This window comes from Pristiophorus japonicus, chromosome 14 (assembly GCF_044704955.1).
Source record: "Pristiophorus japonicus isolate sPriJap1 chromosome 14, sPriJap1.hap1, whole genome shotgun sequence".
NCBI classification, from domain to species: Eukaryota; Metazoa; Chordata; class Chondrichthyes; family Pristiophoridae; genus Pristiophorus; species Pristiophorus japonicus.
In genome coordinates this window covers 160,986,241-161,009,372 of record NC_091990.1, presented here as the reverse complement: position 1 = coordinate 161,009,372, position 23,132 = coordinate 160,986,241, and the positions used below count along the sequence as shown (strand labels likewise).

The window sequence follows — 23,132 nt, the reverse complement described above, 5'->3', positions numbered from 1 at the left end:
CATTCGCGACCCCAGCCTTCAGCACAGAGCTACAAAAGATTTTATCAGCCATACTTTTAAGTCCAAGAAAGAGTGTTTGGTAAATGTCATGAAAGGTGGAGGTCTCACGTCATGCTGAAGACAGTAACAACTGAACTAGCCTGGGCTCTGCTCGAGCTATAATGACCCCCCCCTCAAAGAAGCAACCTTCAGACTGGAGGGTTCTATGCCCACAGAGGACAGAGCCGTAAAGGTAAAGAGGACCAATGTGCTACAATCAATTTAGTGCCGCTGTGACAGTTGGAGCCGGTGACTGGGCTGTCACTTATCTAACAGCCTGCTAATGGAAAATACTTGAGCAAGAACAAAAATTTAGACATGCACGAAACTTTTATCGCATCTCTTGTAGAAGTCCTATCAAGAAAGACTGGATCAACTGGGCTTGTATTCACTGGAGTTCAGAAGAATGAGAGGGGACCTCATAGAAACGTTTAAAATTCTGACGGGTTTAGACAGGTTAGATGCAGGAAGAATGTTCCCAATGTTGAGGAAGTCCAGAACCAGGGGTCACAGTCTAAGGATAAGGGGGAAGCCATTTAGGACCGAGATGAGGAGAAACTTCTTCACCCAGAGAGTGGTGAACCTGTGGAATTCTCTACCACAGAAAGTAGTTGAGGCCAATTCACTAAATATATTCAAAAGGGAGTTAGATGAAGTCCTTACTACTAGGGGGATCAAGGGGTATGGCGAGAAAGCAGGAATGGGGTACTGAAGTTGCATGTTCAGCCATGAACTCATTGAATGGCGGTGCAGGCTAGAAGGGCTGAATGGTCTACTCCTGCACCTATTTTCTATGTTTCTAAGTCTCAAAGCACTTCACATCCACTGAATTACTTGGAAATGCTGTGACTGCTGATAATGCGGGTAATTAAAAGTCAGGCTGGTGAATAGTTCTGACCAAATTGTCCCAACATGCATCATTGGACAATCGGACTCAAACAGTATCTCACAGTGTTGGTCAACAACAAGGCCATTGGTGAGTGCCTCAAGTGTGGCCTGAGCCCCCGCTGGGTCCAACACTGTTAACGCAAACCAACACTGAGCTACATCCATAGATGTGTCGGAGCCAAGTGCATGACTTGGTGTTGGCAGAGATTTAACCTTTGCCTTTTTTCTTGGTTAAGGCATCACTTTCTTGTGAGCGCATGATGCCAAAGAGCCAATGGTGCTAGAATTTGTCAGAACTTGGCCAACGGATTTCTCCTTGTGTTTTAGTTTCCTGTCAATCTACCCCCCCCCCCCCCATCCACTCCCCCTGCCCCCATCCCCCTGAATGATACAGAGCAATCTCTGGAGCCAGTGCCAACAAAGAATCGAAGACTGATTTGACAGGTAACTATATTGTTCATCCAGAACAGTTAGCTCAGGCATTTCTTGTGTCCATAAATAATGAACACCCTACACCAGGTAGAGCGTTAGTTGGAAACTTGCTACTGGAAAGGATGTTGCTAAAGCACACAGGCAAACTGTTGTACAAGTTGTAATCTTGAGTGTTGACAAAGATAAGATTACTGCAGGCGTCAGATGGTGCTGAGGCAACAAGGGACGGGTGGAATTGGGCAATGCAGAGCTTTGAGGCAAGAGGATCGTACCTGTCTTCTGAAGTTGGCTTTGGGCATTTTAAGCCAACAGGGCAAAGGTGCCGATTGGGCAACTTTTAAAAGTTATGTTTAATGCCAAACAACTCTCACACACTGACAATAGGACTAAACTGTAAGAGGATTAACTATTCCAACTAATTTATCTTTGGAGAAATTTTCATTCAGAAATTAGATTTGCAAATTATGGAATGGTGCAGGGGAGGGTTTGGACTCTGATGTATGCTGCTGTGTTTTATATAGATACCAAATACACCACAGTGGATTTCACCCACCTCCCACTATCCTAGAATAGATGCTGTAAATCGCTCCACCAGTGGCGGCCGTGCCTTCAGCTGACAAAAAGAATGCCAAGAGGAAAAGAGTGTTTGAAGACCAGGCCCTCAAATCTGCCACCAAGTTCATGATCTACAGGGCTGCAGCAATACCCGCCCTCCTGTATGGCTCAGAGACATGGATCATGTACAGTAGACACCAAGTCGCTGGAGAAATACCACCAACGATGTCTCCGCAAGATCCTGTAAATCCGCTAGGAGGACAGACGCACCAACGTTGGCGTCCTTGACCAGTCCAACATCCCCAGCATTAAAGCACTGACCACACTTGATCAGCTCTGCTGGGCAGGCTATATTGTTCGCATGCTAGACACGAGACTCCCAAAGCAAGTGCTCTACTCAGAACTCCTTCACGGCAAATGAGCCAAAGGTGGGCAGAGGAAACGTTACAAGGACACCCTCAAAGCCTCTCTGATAAAATGCAACATCCCCACTGACACCTGGGAGTTCCTGACCAAAAACCGCCCTAAGTGGAGGAAGTGCATCCAGGAGGGCGCTGAGCACCTCGAGTCTCGTCGCCGAGAGCATGCAGAAATCAAGCGCAGGCAGCGGAAAGAGCGTGCGGCAAACCAGTCCCTCCCACCCCTTCCCTCAACGACTCTCTGACCCACCTGTGACAGAGTCTGTGGCTCTCGTATTGGACTGTTCAGCCACTTAAGGATTCATTTTTTAGAGTGGAAGCAAGTCTTCCTCGATTCCGAGGACTGCCTATGATGATGATGAGCCTCTGGAATTCCCATCCCTAATCCTCACCCCCTCAATTTCTGCCTTTAAGCCACTCCTTGAAACCTACCTCTTTGAATCTGTCCTAATACCTCCTGATGTGGCTCGGTGTCAAATTTTGTTTGATAACAATTCCTGTGAAGCACCTTGGGACGTTTTACTATGTCAAAGGTGCTATATAAATACAAGATGTTGTAGTATAATTGACAACAGTTAACATTCTAAGAGCCACCATCAATGTTTTTAAAATGATCACATCTGCCTTGAATACTCGTATTTTTGTTCAGTAACTGAATATACCACTCCCTGTATACCTGTATAACTTCCACATGCATTGATGCATCACTTCAAACTGAACTCTTACGATACAAGCCAGAAAATATCAACCATTCTGCCCATAATGGCCACAAGAGGGAACCAGCATGCTTATCCTTCTCAAACATGCAATCAGCTTTTTAAACTGAAATTTGTATAGATGTACACCAGTTAGCTTTTTAAATTGACAAATTGGGGTAAAGGACCTAGTGCTGGAGACCACTAAGGTTGAGAAGAGATTGAGTGGGTGAGCTCCCCTGCAGATTAATGGGTAAATACATTGTACACTGTCTCCCTAAGCAATACAGACCGGAAGACCTCCGACTCACACTGTGATCCATGCCCAGTTGCCATCCAGCAATTACTGCTGGAAAGTATGTGTTCAGATACCAGGTGAGGACAGAAATGAGCACAGCCACAGTGCCCTCCAGCATCTAGTATCTGACCCACATGTGCTGAACAGTCAAAGCACCAACGGGAGTTGTCACTGGTGATAGAAAATAAGAGAGTAGGCGTGAAGACAAGGTGAATTATGAAGTAATGGTTCGGTTTGTGTTTTAAAGCCTGCAGATTGGGAGACAAAAGGAGGTAATAGTTTAAGATCCTGCAAAAGAATAAAACGCTGTTGCTGTAAGAGGTGAAGCAGGGGTGAAAACCACCTATTTTGGTGGTCCTTAGGACCATAGGAATAGGAGCAAGCCATTCAGCCCCTCGAGCCTACTCTGGCATTCAATTACATCATAGCTGATCTGTATCTCAACTCCATTTACCTGCCTTCGCGCCATATCCCTTGATACCCTTACCTAACCATAATCTATCGCCCTTACCTAACAATAATCTATCGATCTCAGACTTGGAAGTTCCGATTGTCCCAGCATCCACAGTTTTTTGGGGTAGAGAATTGCAGATTTCTACTACCCTTTGTGTGGAAAAAGTGCTTCCTAACTTCCCTCCTAAATAGCCTAGCTCTAATTTTAAGATCATGTCTCATTGTTCTTGATTTCCCCCATCAGAGGAAATAGTTTCTCTGTATCTACACTATCAAATCCTATTAACCTTTTAAATATTACAATCCAATCACCCCTCAATCTCCTATACTCAAGGGAATACAAGCCAAGTTTATGCAACCTGTCCTCATAATTTAACCCCCAAAGCCTCGGTTTGGTGATTCTCCTCTGCACATCCTCCAAGGCCACTATATCGTCCGAGGTGTGGTGCCGGAAACTGAATGCAGTACACCATATGTGGGTCCGATCAACACTCTATACAACTGATTAGTATGACCTAGCTTTGTTAATTTGTTAATGCTTTGTTAATTTACACCTTTAACAATGAGTTGGTTGAATATCTGCTTATTAGTAGGACGGCGGATTATAAAGATAGGTGCAGATAAAAATGGCCAAACAACGCATAATGATTGCTAAGTTCCTAGAACCATACAAGTATTATGGCAAGGAAGGCAACTGGTCAAGGATGAACATCACCGATATAATCTGGAATTCTGTTTGAATCACAGTGGGCAGGGGTGGGTTTGGGAAATTATCTCATTGGAACATACAACATTCTGACAAGGCTTGACGGGGTACATGCAGGGAAGATGTTTCCCCTGGCAGGGGAGTCTAGACCAGGGGTCACAGTCTCAGAATAAGGAGACGGCCATTTAGGGTCGCGATGAGCAGAAATTTCTTCACTCAAAGGGTGGTGAATCTTTGGAATTCTCTATTTCAGAGGGCTGTGAAGGCTCAGTCATTGAGTATATTCAAGACAGAGATCAATAAATTTTTGGATATTAAGGGAATCAAGAAACTGTACTGCGTACAGTTTTGGTCTCCTTATTTAAGGAAGGATATACTTGCATTGGAGGCAGTTCAGAGAAGGTTCACGAGATTCATTCCTGGGATGAAGGGTTTGTCTTATGAGGACAGGTTGAGCAGGTTGGGTCTATACTCATTGGAGTTTAGAAGAATGAGAGGTGATCTTACTGAAACATAAAAGATTCTAAGGGAGCTTAACAGGGTAGATGCTGAGAGAATGTTTCCCCTCGTGGGGGAAATTGAACTCGGGGGCATAGATTCAGAATAAGGGGTCGCCCATTTAAGACAGATGAGGAGGAATTTCTTCTCTGAGGGGCGTGAATCTTTGGAATTCTCTACCCCAGAGAGCTGTGGAGGGTGAGTCATTGAATATATTTAAGGCTGAGATAGATAGATTCTTGAACTACAGGGAGTCAAAGGTTATGCAGAACAGGCAGAAAAGTGGAGTTGAGGCCAAGATCAGATCAGTCATGATCTTATTGAATGGTGGAGCAGGCTCAAGGGGCCATATGGCCTACTCCTGCTCCTATTTCGTATGGTCTTGCATGGGAATAGTGCAGAAAAATGGAGTTGAGGTAGAAGATCAGCCATGATCTTGTTGAATGGCGGAGAAGGCTCAAGGGACTGAATGGCCTACTCCTGTTCCTATTTCTTGTGTTCTTATGTAATTAAATATGTTGGATAAAGCCTGTGATGGAGAAAATTGCAGTCGGAACAATGTTCTGTAGAAAAAATAGGCTTGGTGGTCGGAATGGCCTTTTTTCGTTCTTTGCATTCTGGAAACTTTTGCTGTGTGAGCCCATCCTCCAACTTGGTGAAAGTTGCCTTTTACTTTAGGATTCTTCTAAAGCCACTGCAAGCCACATCATGTTGGTCCAACGAGATAAATATGAAAGGGGCAACAACTGGTGGCAGAAACAGGACCAGTCCAATGGTCATTGCAGAATTGCTTTTAATTGATCAGTGCAAGTAAGATCCTTTTCCGGCTGTGAATTAAAGTCACCAATGCATTTTCCTCAGTGCTTTTGTACTCTATTCCGGTATTAATAAAGCCAATGCTTTATTAACAGACTTTGCAACTTGTCCTATCACCTTCAAAATGTAAGTATACAATCTGTTTCTACTACATTAAATGATCTGGCTAATTCAGTGTGTTAGATGTGATCGTAATCACATAAAATACATTTCGCATCCAAATGTTTCACTCTTTAAATAATTATTTCATCCAAAAAGATCTCTTGCATGCTGTTATAACATTCTTTCAAATATTTAACTTGGCTATTTTATAATTTCTTACGCTAGTTAAGAGAGAAAATAACACTTGCAAAAATGCTGTCCTATTTGCAGCTCTGTGGGCCCAAGTTTCCACATGATTCGTGCCTGATTTTTAGGAGCAACTGGTGGAGAACGGACTATTTTAGAAATCGCAATTCTCCACATTTTTTTTTCTGCAGTTCTAGTCAGGTAGAACAGTTCTAGTTTAGAACAGAATTTTTTCTTCAAAAGGGGGCGTGTCCGGCCACTGACGCCTGATTTGAAAGTTTCCACAGTGAAAATGTACTCCAAACTAAAGTAGAATGAAGATTTTTGTAGAACTGAAAAAACCTGTTCTACACATTAAAAAATCAGGCGCAGGTTACAAATTAGGCGTCCAGAACGAGGTGGGGGGGAAAGGGAACTCATTAAATTGGACAATAAATCCTTATTTATACTTCTACAAATAAATCCAACCTGAATAAACATTTATAAGCCAAGAAAAGATTAAATAAACCATCTTCCTACCTGTGTGAAAGTGCTTCAGCCAGGGAGAATTCTGCAGCTGTTCGTGCCGCTGAGCGAGAGAGGGAGGGGGGGGGGGAAAGAGGGGGGGGTCGGGGAACAGGAGCGGGTGTCGGGTCGGGGGGGAGCAGGTCTCGGGTCGGGGCGGGGGGGGGGGAGCGGGTCTCAGGTCGGGACGGGGGGAGAGCGGGTGTCGGGTCGGGTCTCGGGTCGGGGGGGGGGAGCGGGTGTCGGGTCGGGGGGGGAGCGGGCCTCGGGGCGGGGCAGTGGGGGGGGCGGGTCTCGGGGGAGCGGGTCTCGGGTCGGGGGGGGGCGGTGGGAGCGGGTGTCGGGTCGGGTCTGGTCGGCGGGGGGGGGCGGTGGAGCGAGTGTCGGATCTGGTCGAGAGTGGGGGGGGGGAGCAGGAGCTGGCCGTGGGAGGAGCCTCATTCACGCAGCCCCAGTGAGGCCATTGGGCCAGGGCTAGGGGCTGCGTGCTTCGGGCCCCTCCCACACAGTTCCGCGCCTGGAGCTACTGCACTTGCGTGCCCACTGTAGCGCGCATGTGCAGAGGTCCCGGCACTGTTTTCAGCGCAGGGACCTGGCTCCGCCCCCCCCACAGCTCGTGCTGGCTGCGCCGAGTGCCACAGGACCTGTAAGTAGGTGGAGAATACCGAGGATTTTTTTAGGCGCCGTTTTAGGCGCGAAAAACGGGTGCCCAGCTCGGAGGGGCGCCCGTTTATTTTCTTGTGGAAACTTGGGCCCTGTGTGTTGGGTATGGAATTTACACCAATGTTTACACAATAATGGAATAGCAGCTGTTTAAAACCTACTTTTGCATTGATGGACACCAGATGGACAGACCGGAGATTTTTCAAAATTGCACCCACGATATTGGTCACACTTAATCCAATGGCCCAAGAAGTGTATCCTTTCAGGTGTATAACATCATGGGCACTTCAGTGGGAAGTAAAACAAATCATTAAAACCAAGCTGCGCCTTAAAATATCCTTTGAAGTTCCACATCACACCATTCTACTTTAGTTGAAGTGCCATTTTCTATCAGATATCTTTTATGTTTTACATAAAAGTAAAACATTTATAAACCACAATAGTAAAGGACTTGGTGATTTACTAATAGTCCAAATTCTAGGTTTATTTCATAAATAAACCATTTAGTTTCTGCTTTTATGATTCGTGATTTCATCTGAAACCTGCAATGGGATTACTGCGTTAAAGCCTATTTAGACTGACCCCGTGTGTAATTCCACACGAGCATTAGGTTTTGTATCTGAAGATAGTACTACCTCATTCCCGAAGCGTGAGCTTCATGCGGTCAACCATAAACCGAATGTAAAACTGTGAGGAGAGTGTGGGCTAGAGCTGAATGCTCCGTGTTCTCTCAAAGTCCTTGAAGAAAGCAGGGTACATATATTTGTTACCTGTCAAAACATGCATCTTCAAAGATGTTGCTGCCGTGAAGACCAGTTAAGCCAGTTATGCTGTGAGGCTATTTATACTCTAGAGTTGGAACCATTCATTTCAGTTGGGATGGCCACATCAGAGCAGCCCAGGCTGATCAAGAGTTGCCCAATCCCAGAAAACTGCTGATGGGCTGACTATCCAGCAGTACCTCTCGTGTTTTCTTTTCCAGAAATAGACGGCATTGGATTGGCTTCCAGGCCTGTGAAATGAAAGGATCTGTCCAATTGATTCCTCCCCCACAATATCGGGAACAGTAGCATAGTGAGTATGTTACTGGACAAGTAATCCAGAGGCCTGGACTAATGATCTGGAGGCGCAGGTTCAAAACTCACCCTGGCAGCTGAGGAATTTAATTAAATAAATCTGGTATCCGTAATGTCATGTTTGTAACTACAATGTAACACCACTGTATTACTGTATACACTCAACTCAGATGCACACCTTGATCACAAGGGGTGAACTTGTGGGAGACACTCCTTACCTGATCACACAGGTATATAAAGGGAGGTCCCACGCAGGGTCATCACTTCTGGAGTCCTGTAATAAAGAGCTAAGGTCACAGAGTGGCCTTGTCCCTGGAATGTGCCTTGTGTGGTTTCATGCTGTAGAGTAGGGACTTTACATTGGCGACGAGAAACGGGAATTCACGACCCACGAGAATGGCTACCGGTAGCACAGAGGAACGGTACTGTGTTGGGGAAGACTGGGACGATTCTGTCGAGAGACTTCAGCAAAGCTTCGTTACTAAAGACTGGCTGGGGGATGCAGCATCCGACAAGCGACGGGCTCATCTCCTGACCAGCTGCGGGCCAAAGACTTATGCACTCATGAAGGACTTACTGGCACCCGAAAAGCCGTCGGACAAAACCTTTGAAGAGCTTAGCAAATTAATCGGGGAGCACCTCAAACCGGTGAGCAGCATACACATGGCTCGACACAGATTCTACACCCACTGACGTCGTGAAGGACAGAGCATACCGGACTTTGTAGCGGACCTCCGGCGTTTGGCCAACCTCTAAGTTCACAGACGCCTGCAGGGGGGACATGCTAAGGGACTTCTTCATCGAGGGTATCAGTCATGCGGGAATTTTTCGCAAGTTAATTGAGACCAAGGACTTGACCTTGGAAGTGGCAGCGTTGTTAGCTCAAACTTTCATGGCGGGGGAGGAAGAGACGAGAATGATTTACGCGCGCAATTCTGCCTCTAACGCGGCAATGGATCTGGGAGTCAACATCACCAATGCTACTCAGAGCCCTGCAGGCAGGCAGGGGCAGTCCGACATTTACCAGGCAGCAATAGACCCCAGAGCAGGATCTCAACAGAGACAATGGCAGGCTGAACGGACGTTCACGCCATCACAGTGGACAATGCGGCCCGGGATAGGGCCATTGACACCCACTAATAGGATACTTAAGAGCAGTCAAAAGGACAGTCTGCGCGGAATTCCTGCCCATAGTCCCTTTGTCCTCAACAATGGAAACTTTAACTCATGCTGGAGGTGTGGGGGAAAACACTCAGCCAGATCTTGCAGATTCCAACAGTTTGTCTGCAGAAACTGCAATCTCAGTGGCCATTTAGCTCGAATGTGCAGAAAACCTGCAACCAGACTAATATATGAGGCAGATGAACCAGAAGAGAGCTCCGTGAGGCAGGATGACTTTTGGGGCAAATCAATGGACGCCGAGGTTCAGCGGGTCCATGCGGCGAATATTCACAGTACATACACCAAAAAGCCACCAATGATGATGAGGGTTTTGTTGAACGGTATCCCAGTACACATGGAGCTGGACACTGGGGCCAGCCAGTCACTCATGGGCGTTCAGCAATTCAAGAAGCTATGGCCACTCAAAGCCAGTAGACCCAAATTAGATACAATTACGGACTTACACCAAAGAAATCATTCCGGTGCGAGGCAGTACAATGTTGGCTGTCACACACAATGGGTCAGTGAACCGGCTGGCACTCTGGATTGTCCCAGGCAATGGTCCCACACTGATGTGGAGGAGCTGGTTAGCTGAGATGAACTGGAAATGGGGCGATGTTCACGCAACGTCCTCGGTGGAGCGAAGATCGTGCTCACAAGTCCTACAACAATTCGAGTCACTATTCCAACGGGCGTCGGGACTAAGTAGTGATACACATCACCCCGGATGCCAGGCCAGTGCACCACAAAGCCAGAGCAGTGCTGTATGTAATGAGGGAAAAAATAGAGAGCGAATTGGACCGGCTGTTGCGAGGGGGCATCATCTCGCCTGTTGAATTCAGTGACTGGGCGAGCCCCATCCTTCCCATTCTGAAAGCGGATGGCTCTGTCAGGATCTGTGGCGACTACAAGGCCACCATCAATCAGGTGTCCATACAAGACCAATACCCGCTCCCAAGAGCGGAGGACCTCTTCGCCATGCTGGCAGGCGGCAAGCTGTTCACCAATTTGGACCTCACTTCAGCCTACATGACCCAGGAACTGGCCGACGAATCCAAACCACTGACCACCATTCACCACGCGTATAACAGGTGCCTGTTTGGCATTCGATCAGCAGCCGCGATTTTTCAACGTAACATGGAAAGCCTGCTTAAATCCATTCCGGGAACGATCGTATTCCAGGACGACATCCTCATCACGGGTTGAGACACCGAGGAACACCTCCACAACCTGGAGGAGGCGCTATGCCGACTGGACAGGGTAGGCCTGCGACTTAAGAAATCTAAATGTATGTTCTTAGCTCCCAAGGTTGAGTTCCTGGACAGGAGGGTTGCTGCAGATGGGATTCGGCCCACCGAATCCAAAACAGGCGATTCGACAAGCACCCAGGCCCTGCAACACATCGGAGCTGCGTTCATTCCTGGAACTGTTGAACTATTACGGGAACTTTCTGCCGAACTTGAGCACATTGTTGGAGCCGCTACATGTGCTCCGGCGTAAGAGTTGCGATTGGTTTTGGGGGGACTATCAGGAACGGGCTTTTGATCGGGCGCGTTGTTGACCCTGTACGACCCCTGTAAATGTTTAGTTCTGACATGTGATGCATCGTCCTATGGGGTTGGGTGCGTGTTGCAGTAGGGTAATGCTGAGGGTCAGCTACAATCTGTGGCTTATGCCTCCAGGTCGCTCTCTCAAGCAGAACGGGGATATGGGATGGTCGAGAAGGAAGCGCTTGCATGTGTCTACGGCGTAAAAAAAATGCATCAGTACCTCTTCGGTAGGAAGTTTGAATTAGAGACGGACCACAAGCCACTCACATCCCTGTTGTCAGACAGCAAGGCTGTCAATGCCAACGCATCAGCTCGCATACAGCGGTGGGCTCTCACGCTAGCTGCTTACGACTACTCCATCCGGCACCGGCCCGGCACTGAAAAGAGCGCTGAGATGGTCATGGCTGTCGACGCCTTTGACAGCGCAGGCTCCCTCATCACAGACCGCCAGATCAAAATTTGGACAGAGATCCCCTCCTATCCTTGATTAAGAAATGTGTCCACTGAGGATTGGGCGCCCGCACACGGAGCATGCCCTGAGGAGGTCAGACTGTTCCACGGGCGGATGGATGAGCTCTCCATCCAAGCCGACTGCCTACTATGGGGCAGCCGGGTAGTCATGCCACAGAAGGACAGGGAGGCATTCATCAGGGAACTCCACAGCGAGCACCCAGGCATTGTGATGATGAAGGCCATTGCCCGGTCTCAACTTTGGTGGCCTGGAATTGATTCAGACCTGGAACACTGTGTTCGCAGGTACACGACCTGTGCCCAGCTGGATAATGCCCCCAGGGAGGCCCCACTCAGCCCATGGCCCTGGCCCACCAAGCCATGGTCACGCATTCACGTTGACTATGCGGGCCCGTTCATGTGGAAGATGTTCCTCATTGTAGTAGATGCGTACTTGAAATGGATCGAGTGCATCATCCTGAATTCATGCACGTCATCCACCACTGTGGAAAGCCTACGTGCGATCTTTGCAACCCATGGCTTGTCGGACATCCTGGTTAGTGATAATGGCCCGTGTTTCACGAGCTATGAATTCCGGGAGTTTATGTCGGGAAATGGCATCAACCACGTCAGGACTGCGCCGTTCAAGCCGGCCTCCAATGGCCAGGTGGAACGGGCAGTCCAAATCATTAAGCAAGGTATGATCAGGATTCAAGGACCCTCCCTACAATGCCGTCTATCGCGCTCCTGCTGGCCTATAGATCCCGCCCGTACTCGCTCATGGGGGTCCCGCCCGCAGAGCTACTCATGAAACGGACACTCAAAACTCCTTTGTCCCTCATCCACCCATTCCTGACTGACATAGTTGAGGGCAAGCGGAAGTCACAAAACGAGTACCATGACCGTAATTCAAGGGGGGGGATGTATAGAAATAAATGATGCTGTATTCGTCCTCAATCACGCCATGGGGCCCAAATGGCTTGAGGGCACTGTAATTGGCAAAATAGGGGAATAGGGTCATCGTGGTTAAACTCAACAATGCCCAGATATGCCATAAGCATCTGGACCAAGTAAAAAAAAAAAGGTTCAGCATGGACACGGAGGAACCTGAAGACCATGAGATGGAGGTCACTCTACCGGCAGCAAACGTGCAACGAGAGCAATCGGAAGAATGCACAGTCCCGAAGGTCAGCCTGGACAGGCCAAAATCACCACAGGTGACAGACACTCACATCAGTGTCCAACAACCAGAGCCCCAACTGCGGCGCTCCACGAGGGAGCGCAGACCACCTGAAAAACTAAACCTATGATCCCAATCAGACTTTTGGGGGGGGGGGGAGAGGGGAAGGTGATGTCATGTATGTAACCACAATGTAACACCACTGTATTACTGTATACACTCAACTCAGATGCACACCTTGACCACAAGGGGTGAACTTGTGGGAGACACTCCTTACCTGATCACACAGGTATATAAAGGGAGGTCCCACGCAGGGTCATCACTTCTGGAGTCCTGTATTAAAAAGTTAAGGTCACAGAGTGGCCTTGTCCCTGGAATGTGCCTCGTGTGGTTTCATGCTGTAGAGTAAGGACTTTACGCGTAATGGTGACCATGAAACTATCGGATTGTCTTAAAAACCCATCTGGTTCACTCATGTCCTTTAGGGAAGGAAATCTGCCGTCCTTACCCGGTCTGGCCTATATGTGACTTCAGATCCACAGGTTAGGAAAAGGGGAGGTGCAAAGAGACCTGGGTGTCATGGTACATCAGTCATTGAAGGTTGGCATGCAGGTGCAGCAGGCGGTTAAGAAAGCAAATGGCATGTTGGCCTTCATAGCAAGGGGATTTGAGTACAGGGGCAGGGAGGTGTTGCTACAGTTGTACAGGGCATTGGTGAGGCCACACCTGGAGTATTGTGTACAGTTTTGGTCTCCTAACCTGAGGAAGGACATTCTTGCTATTGAGGGAGTGCAGCGAAGGTTCACCAGACTGATTCCCGGGATGGCGGGACTGACCTATCAAGAAAGACTGGATCAACTGGGCTTGTATTCACTGGAGTTCAGAAGAATGAGAGGGGACCTCATAGAAACATTTAAAATTCTGACGGGGTTAGACAGGTTAGATGCAGGAAGAATGTTCCCAATGTTGGGGAAGTCCAGAACCAGAGGTCACAGTCTAAGGATAAGGGGTAAGCCATTTAGGACCGAGATGCGGAGGAACTTCTTCACCCAGAGAGTGGTGAACCTGTGGAATTCTCTACCACAGAAAGTTGTTGAGGCCAATTCACTAAATATATTCAAAAAGGAGTTAGATGAGGTCCTTACTACTAGGGGGATCAAGGGGTATGGCGAGAAAGCAGGAATGGGGTACTGAAGTTGAATGTTCAGCCATGAACTCATTGAATGGCGGTGCAGGCTAGAAGGGCCGAATGGCCTACTCCTGCACCTATTTTCTATGTTTCTATGACTCTTAACTGCCCTTTGAAATGGACTAGCAAGCCATTCAGTTGTACAAGGCTCACCACCACCTTCTCAAGGGCAACTAGGGATGGGCAATAAATGCTGGTCTTGCCAGTGACGTTCACATCCCATGAATGAATTTTAAAAAACTAACATCAATAAAGCAAATGAGGATGGACAGAGACCCAAAATGGTGAGTTTCAATGAGGCAAAAGAAATTATAGAATCAAACAGCACAGAAGGCGGCCAGTCGGCCCATTGTGCCTGTGCCGGCTCTTTGAAAGAGCTCTCCATTTAGTACCACTGCCCCACTCTTTCCCCACAGCCTTGCAACTTTTTCCTTTGCAACTATATATCCAATTCCCCTTTGAAAGTTACTCTTGAATCTGCTTCCGTCGTCGTTTCAGGCAGTGCATTCTTGATCATAATAATTTGTTTCATTAAAAAAAATTCTCCTGATCTCCCCTCTCGTCCTTCTGCTTAATTATATTAAATCTGTGTCCTTTAGTTATCAGCCCTTTTGTAGGTGAAAACAGTTTCTCCTTATTTACTCTATCAAAACGCCTCACAATTTTGATCACCTCTATTAAATCACCCTGTAACTTCTGCTTTTAAGGAAAATAACCCCAGCTTCTGTAGTCTCTCCATATAACTGGATTCCCTCATCCCTGATATCATTCTGGGAAATCTCCTTTGAATCCCTCCAAGGTCTTGACCTCGTTTCTAAAGTGCGGTGCTCAGAATTGGACACAATACGCCAGTTGAGGCCGTACCAATGATTTATAAAGGTTTACCATAACTTCCTTGCTTTTGTGCTTTGTGCCTCTACTTACGGTCAGGATCCCGCATGCTTTTTTAAAAAGAAAACAGCTTTATCACCTCATCCTATCACCTTCAAAGATTTGTGTATGTGAACCCCCAGCAGATGTTTTGTGTAATGCCTATTTGTAGCCTCTTGGAAACTATTATGCTATTTATGACATCTGCTCACTCAGGTTTATTTATGCATTTTTTTCACTACATGTGTTTTCTCCAGCACCACACTATTTGAAGTCAATTAGTTATAAGTGAAGTGAATGGAAACCAGTTAATCAGATAATAGGTCAAACAAATTGCCAATACTAAATGTCCATCCCAAAAAAGTGCAATCATTTAGAAAGTGAATTTACTTATTCATTCATGTATGAACAGTGGAGTAAAGAATGGGAGTGCATGGAACATGTAAATAGGCTGATAATGTAGAAGGACAAATGACAGGAGTGTGTTTATTAATTTCATTTTAAACTTTTGATTATGACATAGGCAGAGACTGAGGAAAGGAGAAGACAACTTGTATTTATATAATATCTTGAATATAACCAATTCCCAAGGTGCTTCATGATTGGTGTTAGAATGGAAGCCAAGGCAGGAAAACTCACATCAGGAGATGTGATGAACAAAACAATGGGTTTATGAGAAGGTTATCAAAGATGGAGAGAGAGGTAGAGAAATATATACGGAGAGAAATCCAGAGAGCAAGACCAATGCAGCTGAAGCTTGGGCAAAGTGGGGGTGTGGGGATGAATAGAAGGCTGGATTCAGAGGAACAGAGTGTTTGGGAGTTGGAGAGGCTTGCAGAGGTAGGGTGGGGAAACACTGTGAAGGCATTTGAAGACTGGGATGAGGATTTTAAACCTAATACATTGGGGAATGGGAATCCAGTGATGATAGGGATGATGGGTGAATAAGATTGAGTGTGAGACAAGGTACAAGTGGCAGAGTTTTGGACCAGTTGAAGATAAGGGAGGGAAAAGCATGGGAGACTATTGGATTAGTCAAATCTGCAATCACAAATGCATGCACAAGGGTTTCAGCTGTTGAGGGACTGATGTAGAGGCCAGTATGGGTTCGGGCCTGGAAAGAACCAGTTTTAGTGAAGAATAGGAGATGGGGTTTAAAGCTTCGCTCTGAATCAGACAATATTGTGAACAGGCTAGTTCAGAGTGGTCAGAGAGGAGGGTGGAGTCAGTGGTATGAGAGTAGTTTGTGAGAGAAGAGTCAAAGATACTGGACTTGGTTTTCCCTGATGCTGATCTATAGGATGATGAAACTCATCCAGCTTTTGATGACGAACCAACAGTCTGACAACAACAATAACAACTTTTATTTATATAGTGCCTTTAACGTAGTAAAATGTCCCAAGGCGCTTCACAGCAGTGTTATAAGACAAAACAGATACATTTGACACCGAGCCACATAAGGAGAAATTACGGCAGGTGACAAAAAGCTTGGTTAAAGAGGTAGGTGTAAAGAGGTAGGAGCATCTTAAAGGAGGAAAGAGAGGCGGAGAGGTTTAAGGAGTTCCAGAGCTAAGGGCACAAGCAACTGAAGGCACGGCCACCCATGGCTGAGCAGTTATAATCAAGGATGCCCAAGAGGGCAGAATTTGAGGAGCGCAGATATATCGTGGGCTTGTGAGGCACAAAGGGAGGGAAGGAGTGGTGGAAAGTGGAGGAAAGGTAGAGTTGGGTGTTGTCAGCATACATGTGAAAGCCAGCCCTGTGCCTGTGGATGATGTTTTCCAGGGGCTTTGTACAGAGCAAGAAGAGGAGGGAGCCAGGATAACAATTCGAGCGAGGGAAGAGAAGCCATTGCTGAAAAGGCGGTGGCTGCAGGGGTGATCATGCAAGGCTGCACAGTGGAGGAGAGACATTGCAGGAGGACGGCATGATCAACTGTGCCAAATGCCATCGATAGGTTCTGGGAAGATACAGTGGGATAAAGTGCCACAATCACAGTCACAAAGGATGTCATTCATAACTTTGGCAAGGGCAATTTTAGTGCTGGGCAAAAACTGGATTGAAAGATTCCAAGCAGGGAGCTTCAGGAGATGGGAAAGGATCTGAGCGGAAACAAGGTGTAGCAGACATTGAGGTTGAAGAGAAGGTTGGGTCAAGAATGGTTTTTTTGAGAGGGGGTGATGATGGCGGTTTGGAGACAGCAAGAAGAATTAAAAACTGAAAATTATTGTAGAGGAAACAAATATGCAGCATCCTCCCCATTATGTCCCAGAGAGATTTTGAACCATCTTACCAGGATCCCTAGTTCCAAGGATGTTTTCACTATATTCACACATATAATCATCTGGATCTGTCATTGTAAGCAACCTTTTACAAGAACCCATTGGCATTTACCTTGCTATAACCTTTTTATGAATTTGAATTTCCTGGTCTTTTGCCAGTTTTTCATCCAATTGCTCCAGATTAATACCAGCCACATTCGCGCTACTCCAAATAGCAACTATATTAAAGGCAACGAAGAAAAGCAGCATTAGTTGCAGTGACATGTTCATGCTTCATGAAGCACTAAATGTTGAACATTGAATGAAATGGGGCCATGTTAATCATTAAGGACCTGGTGGCATCTTGAACAATTAGTAAAACATATTGGTCATCACATTCAATAAACATTCAAGAAAGGTTGTCTTTAGTTGAAACAAAGTTCTGGGAGTAATACACTAGGAAGACCAATGTAATTGATACTGTTGCTATGTTGATCTTCAATAATCCTGCACCCAATTACCTGTGGGAAAAGCTGCTCTTGCGCAAATTAAATGACTGAGATAAACCAGATCAGCCATGATCTTGTTGAATGGCGGAGCAGGCTCGAGGGGCTAGATGGCCTACTCCTGTTCCTAATTCTTATGTTCTTATGTTTAACCATTAGCAGTGTGCAAAAAACAGATTGTATTCTGCTCATGTTATGATGGCACTGTTAAACTAGAATCATTAAAACTTACAGCACAAAAGGAGGCCATTCAGCCCGTCGTGCCTGTGCCGGCTCTTTGACAGAGCAGTCGTGCTGAGTCCCACATCCCCGCTCTTTGTCCGTAACCCCTATAAGTTCCTCATGGTCAAGCACCTGTCCCACTCCCTTTGAAAATTATTTACGGAATCAGCTTCCATCACATTTTCAGGGAAAGAGTTCCAGATCCTGACAGCTCTCTGAATGGAAAAAATTTTCCTCATCTCCCCCTCTAGATCTTTTGCCAATGATTTTGAATCCATGACCTCTGGTTGTTGACCCACTCGCCATAGGGAATAGTCAAATACCAAAATCTCTCATCGTGAAAACCTCTATAGGTCTTAACCTTCTCTGCTCCAAGGAGAACAGTCCTAACTTTTCCAACCTCCGCATAACTGAAGTTCCTCATCCCTGGTAAAAACCTCCTCTCTACCCTTTCTAAGGCCTTTCCATCTTTCCTGAAGTGTGGTGCCCAGAACTGTCCACAATACTCCAGCTGAGGCTTAACCAGTGATTCATAAACGGTTGGTATTCCGTTGACCCCATGTCTGTGTTTAGTTAGCTGGCCAACGGATCCATTACAGACCCAATCCACATCCGGACCAGGGTCAAGCAGGGCTGCATCATCACGCCAACCCTCTTCTCAATCTTCTTCGCTGCAATGCTCCACCTCACACTCAACAAGCTCCCCGCTGGAGTGGAACTAAAGTACAGATCCAGTGGGAACCTGTTCAACCTTCGTCGTCTCCAGGCCAGATCCAAGACCGTCCCAACCTCTATCGTCAAACTACAGTACATGGACGATGCATGCGTCTGCACACATTCAGAGACTGAACTCCAGGACATTGTCAATATCTTCACTGAGGCATACAAAAGCATGGGACTTACACTAAGCATCCGTAAGACAAAGGTCCTCCATCAACCTAACCCTGCCACACAGCACTGCCCCCCAGTCATCAAGATCCACGGCGCAGCCCTGGACAACGTGGACCAGTTTCCATACCTCGGGAGCCTCTTATCAACAAGAGCAGACATTGACGACAAGATTCAACACCGCTTCCCGTGCGCCAGCGCAGCCTTCGGCCGCCTGAGGAAAAGAGTGTTCGAAGACCAGGCCCTCAAATCTGCTACCAAGCTCATGGTCTGCAGGGCTGTAGAGATACCTGCCCTCCTGTATGGCTCAGAGACGTGGACCATATACAATAGACACCTCAAATCGCTGGAGAAATACCACCAACTATATCTCCGCAAGATCCTGCAAATCCCCTGGGAAGAGAGTCGCACCAACGTTAGCGTCCTCGACCAGGCCAACATCCCCAACATCGAAGCACTGACCACACTCGACCAGCTCCGCTAGGCGGGTCACATTGTTCGCATGGCCGACACAAGACTCCTAAAGCAAGCGCTCTACTCGGAACTCCTAAACGGCAAGCGAGCTCAAGGTGGGCAGAGGAAGCGTTTCACGGACACCCTCAAAGCCTCCTTGATAAAATGCAACATCCCCACTGACACCTGGGAGTCCCTGGCCAAAGATCGCCCTAAGTGGAGGAAGTGCATCCGGGAGGGCGCTGAGTACCTCGAGTCTCGTCGCCGAGAGCATGCAGAAATCAAGTGCTGGCAGCGGAAGGAGCATACGGCAAACTAGTCACAGCCACCCTTTCCTTCAATGACTGTCAGTCCCACCTGTGACAGAGACTGTAACTCCCATATTGGACTCATTTTTAGAGTGGAAGCATCTTCCTCTATTTCGAGGGACTGCCTATGATGATGATGATCTTCGCATGGCTATTGGGATGCTATAATCAACCACCAGAATCCCAAATCGGAGAGAGAGACAAATTAGTCCGAATTCTCATTATTGGTGGCTACCCAGTGTTGGAAATATGTAAATGTGTGAATATTGGATGAGGTTGAGATCTCCATCCCATCCCACTTCTCTTGGAAGGAATAGGCTGCCGACACTCGCTGTCAAGGGCCACACATGAAGAGTGACCACTCGGATGAGGCTCCAAAGGGCTGTTGGTCCCATGGATTCCAGCAGGAGTCAAACAGCAATATCTTACAACAAGCACTTTTTGATCTGGTTTAATGGCTTTAAATGGAGACATTTAAAGAAGTTTTCTATTTTTCTATGGCTGTGGAGTCCTGCTTTAAACTATTGGTCAGTAAATACAATGCAGAATCTTCAGAATAACCCAGAAGGGTTTCCTATATTTTCTGACCAAAATAGCTTTGCTCATTTGAACATAAATCTCACTGCGATGGGAGAATTGAGTGAACTCACCCACAAGTAAAGATGATCCTATAAACTGCCCGGCTGATTTTTATCCCATAAATATTAGTGCGATAACCGTATTTTAAAAATAATTTGAACAAATTATTTTGTTGTCTCTGGTTGTCACAGTGCATTTCACTTACAGCAGTTACATTATTTTGAGGCAATATCACATCTCTTATAATTGTATTGTTTATTTTATTCAGCAATTGGTTCTCAGCCAATCGTTAAACTAATTTTATTTTAAAATGTGAATATCCGTAATGATTGTAGCCATAACAATTAATTATTTGTATGTTTAAGGATTTTCCTATTGTAATGTATGCACCTGTAAGTAAGCCCACAGGCTTGTGGAGCTGTTGTTCTCTCTATTTATTGGGGACTTGGCCTGGAGGGTGTTGCACTGAGCAGTCAGGTGCAATAAGTTTTTAAGTCGGTTCACGGGCTCCCAGGCCGCCTGTAATTTCTGCGGTCTGGAAGAGTCCGTGTTCCATTATTTGAAGGGGCTGCTCCTCAAGTTCTGGTTGCACTTCAGTCCCACATTCCTGATCTTTGGGCACCCTGTGCAGAGGGTCCGAAGGCCTCCTCATATGACTGCTCCTGGACACGGCCAAGGGGGCCATCAGCCGGTCCAGGCAACGGCCGGTCGAGGAGGTCATTCAGACTGACTGCCTGCCTCTCTTCCGCAGTTACATTCCGAACCAGGGTGTCCTGGAGATGGAGCACGCGGTGTCCACCGGTACGCTCGCGGCTTTCCGTGAGAGGTGGGTGCCAGAGGGACTGGAGTGCATCATCACCCCTGGCAACCAAATTTTAATTTGATATTTTTGGTCTAAAGTTTAATTTGTTTATTTGTGCCGGTTTTAATACGCCCCCCCCCCTTTTTAGCGAGGGGGCACTTGTATAATTTGTGTTTTTAGTGCCCTCAAAAAAAAAACAAGGGGGCACTTGTTTGAAAGTGTTTGGTGTGCCGTCCCCCTTTAATCAGGGGGCACTTGATTTGATTGTTTCATTGTCTTACAACAAAATAGTTGGAGAGCTGTTGTACTGTGAGTGGCTTAGCCAGTCACGTGATGTTTTCAAGACTCAATAAAACCCCAGTTAATTGAGATCACTGTCTCCACAATGAAGCGTGCAGTTGTGAGTCTGGTGGATGAACTGGTAGTGTTCGGTTTGATTGTTAAACCTTTGCTAATAAATAAGCTAGTTCTTTACAACAGTAAATACCTTGCTTCCAAAAAAATAGAGAAGCAGTGTAATGTATGCATCCATGAGCATGCTCATAGGCTTGCTCACAGGCCCACCACCTCTCCCGAAGGCGCTGCTCAGTGCCGAGCTTACAGCTCACATCCCACCGTAGGCAACTAGGCCCATACAGTAGAGCCTGGTCTCCAGTGGTCTCGGACCCCCTTACCACTGGACCAAGACTCTGCTAAGCCCACGTGGTAGCTGGTGTGCAACGGCCACCCCACGTTAAAAGAACTCACGCACAGGCATCCTCCACCCGTCAAAATGAAGTTCGGGCCCAGGAACATCAGGAACCTCATGGACAACACCAAAAGCGACAGATTGGAACATCACACTGCTATCGTTGCCCGGGAACTCAGACGCTTCGACGTTGACATCGCCGCCCTAAGCGAGACCAGGCGGGCAGGAGAAGGCCAGCTCGAAGAGCAAGGTAGTGGTTACACCTTCTTCTGGAAAGGCAAACCACAAGATGAACGCCATGGAGTTGGCATCAGCATCAAGAATGAGCTGGTGGGCTATCTCAGAGACTCCCCCCATAGGATAAGCGAATGTCTCATGACTCCCCGACTCACCCTAGCTCACCAGTGCGCCACAGTCATCAGTGCGTACATCCCAACAATCAACGCAACAGATGAAACCAAAGAGGTATTCTACTCCTGTCTCGAACAATCCCTATCCCGAGTCCCTAAGGACGACAAGCTGATCTTCCTTGGCAACTTGAACGCCAGAGTCGGTAAGGACACAGACCTCTAGGGAGACGTGATCGGCAGAGAGAGGTAGGGAAAACCAACTCCAGCGGTACCCTGTTCCTGACAAAATGCCTAGAACATGACCGTGTCATCACCAACACCTTGTTCCGTCAGAGGGACAAGTACAAGGCATCATGGCAATGCCCTCGCTCCAAGCACTGGCATCTGCTTGACTACGTCATCGTCCGAGTGAGGGACCGTAAGGACGTGCACATCACTCACGTCATGACAGGAGCCGATGACTGCTGGATGGACCACCGCCTAATCCGCTTCATCATTAATATCAACATAGCCTCAAAACAGCGATGGCAACAGAAACAATAATGCAGGAAAATCAACGCTGGGGCACTCAAAGACCCAGTTAAGAAAGCCCTATACAACGCACCTGGCGGCCCTCAATGACCCCGATACGCAGAGTGCCCACAGCGCCTGGTCTGCCCTCAAGGCTTCCATAACCAGCGCCTGCAAAGAGACGCTCGGTCACTCAACCAGGAAACACCAAGACTGGTTTGACGAGAACGAGCAGGAGATCTAGGAGCTAATAAGTGGCAAGTGCAAGGCATTTCTGAACTTAAAGCAGCAAACCAATTCGGGAGCAGCAAAGCAGCTCTACAGGCGGCTGACTGCTGAGGTCCAACAAAAAAAACCCCAACCTAAAAATAGATGGTGGGTGTAGAAAGCACAGGAGATCCAGCAGTTGGCCGAGAACCACAACGGGCCAGGATTCTTCAGCACAGTCAAGACCACCTATGGCCCAAGCACCAAAGGCCACCCCACTGCTGGCCAAGAACAGAGAGGTTCTCATTAAGGACACCGAGACAGTCAGGGCCTGCTGGAAGCAGCACTTCGAAGATCTCCTTAACCGAGACTCTGTCCTCGGCTCCATCCCACAGCATGCTACCTGCCACCATCTCAGCCAACCCTCAGAAAAGGCCACCTGTCAACTCAAGAACAACAAGGCATCAGGAGCAGATGGAATCCCTGTTGAGGCACTAAAGCACGGCGGAGAAGCACTATTGGTACAAATACATGACCTCATCTCTCATCTGGAAGGAGGAGAGCATGACAGGAGATCTCAGAGATGCCGTAATCGTGACCATCTTCAAAAAAGGGGATAAGTCCAACT

The 23,132-nt window shown here is 47.2% G+C and overlaps 1 protein-coding gene across 1 annotated transcript in view; it reads right to left on the bottom strand.

Annotated features, from left to right (window-relative positions):
* Nucleotides 1–23,132, bottom strand: part of LOC139280175 (L-lactate dehydrogenase A chain-like) — a 61,762-nt gene that overhangs the window by 1,378 nt on the left and 37,252 nt on the right. Inside the window, exons 6-7 of the mRNA XM_070899741.1 lie at nt 17,125–17,230; nt 7,416–7,539 (exon numbers count right to left, since the gene is read on the bottom strand). Of these exons, the coding sequence (XP_070755842.1) occupies nt 7,416–7,539; nt 17,125–17,230 (230 nt within the window). The remainder of the gene's footprint in view (nt 1–7,415; nt 7,540–17,124; nt 17,231–23,132) is intronic.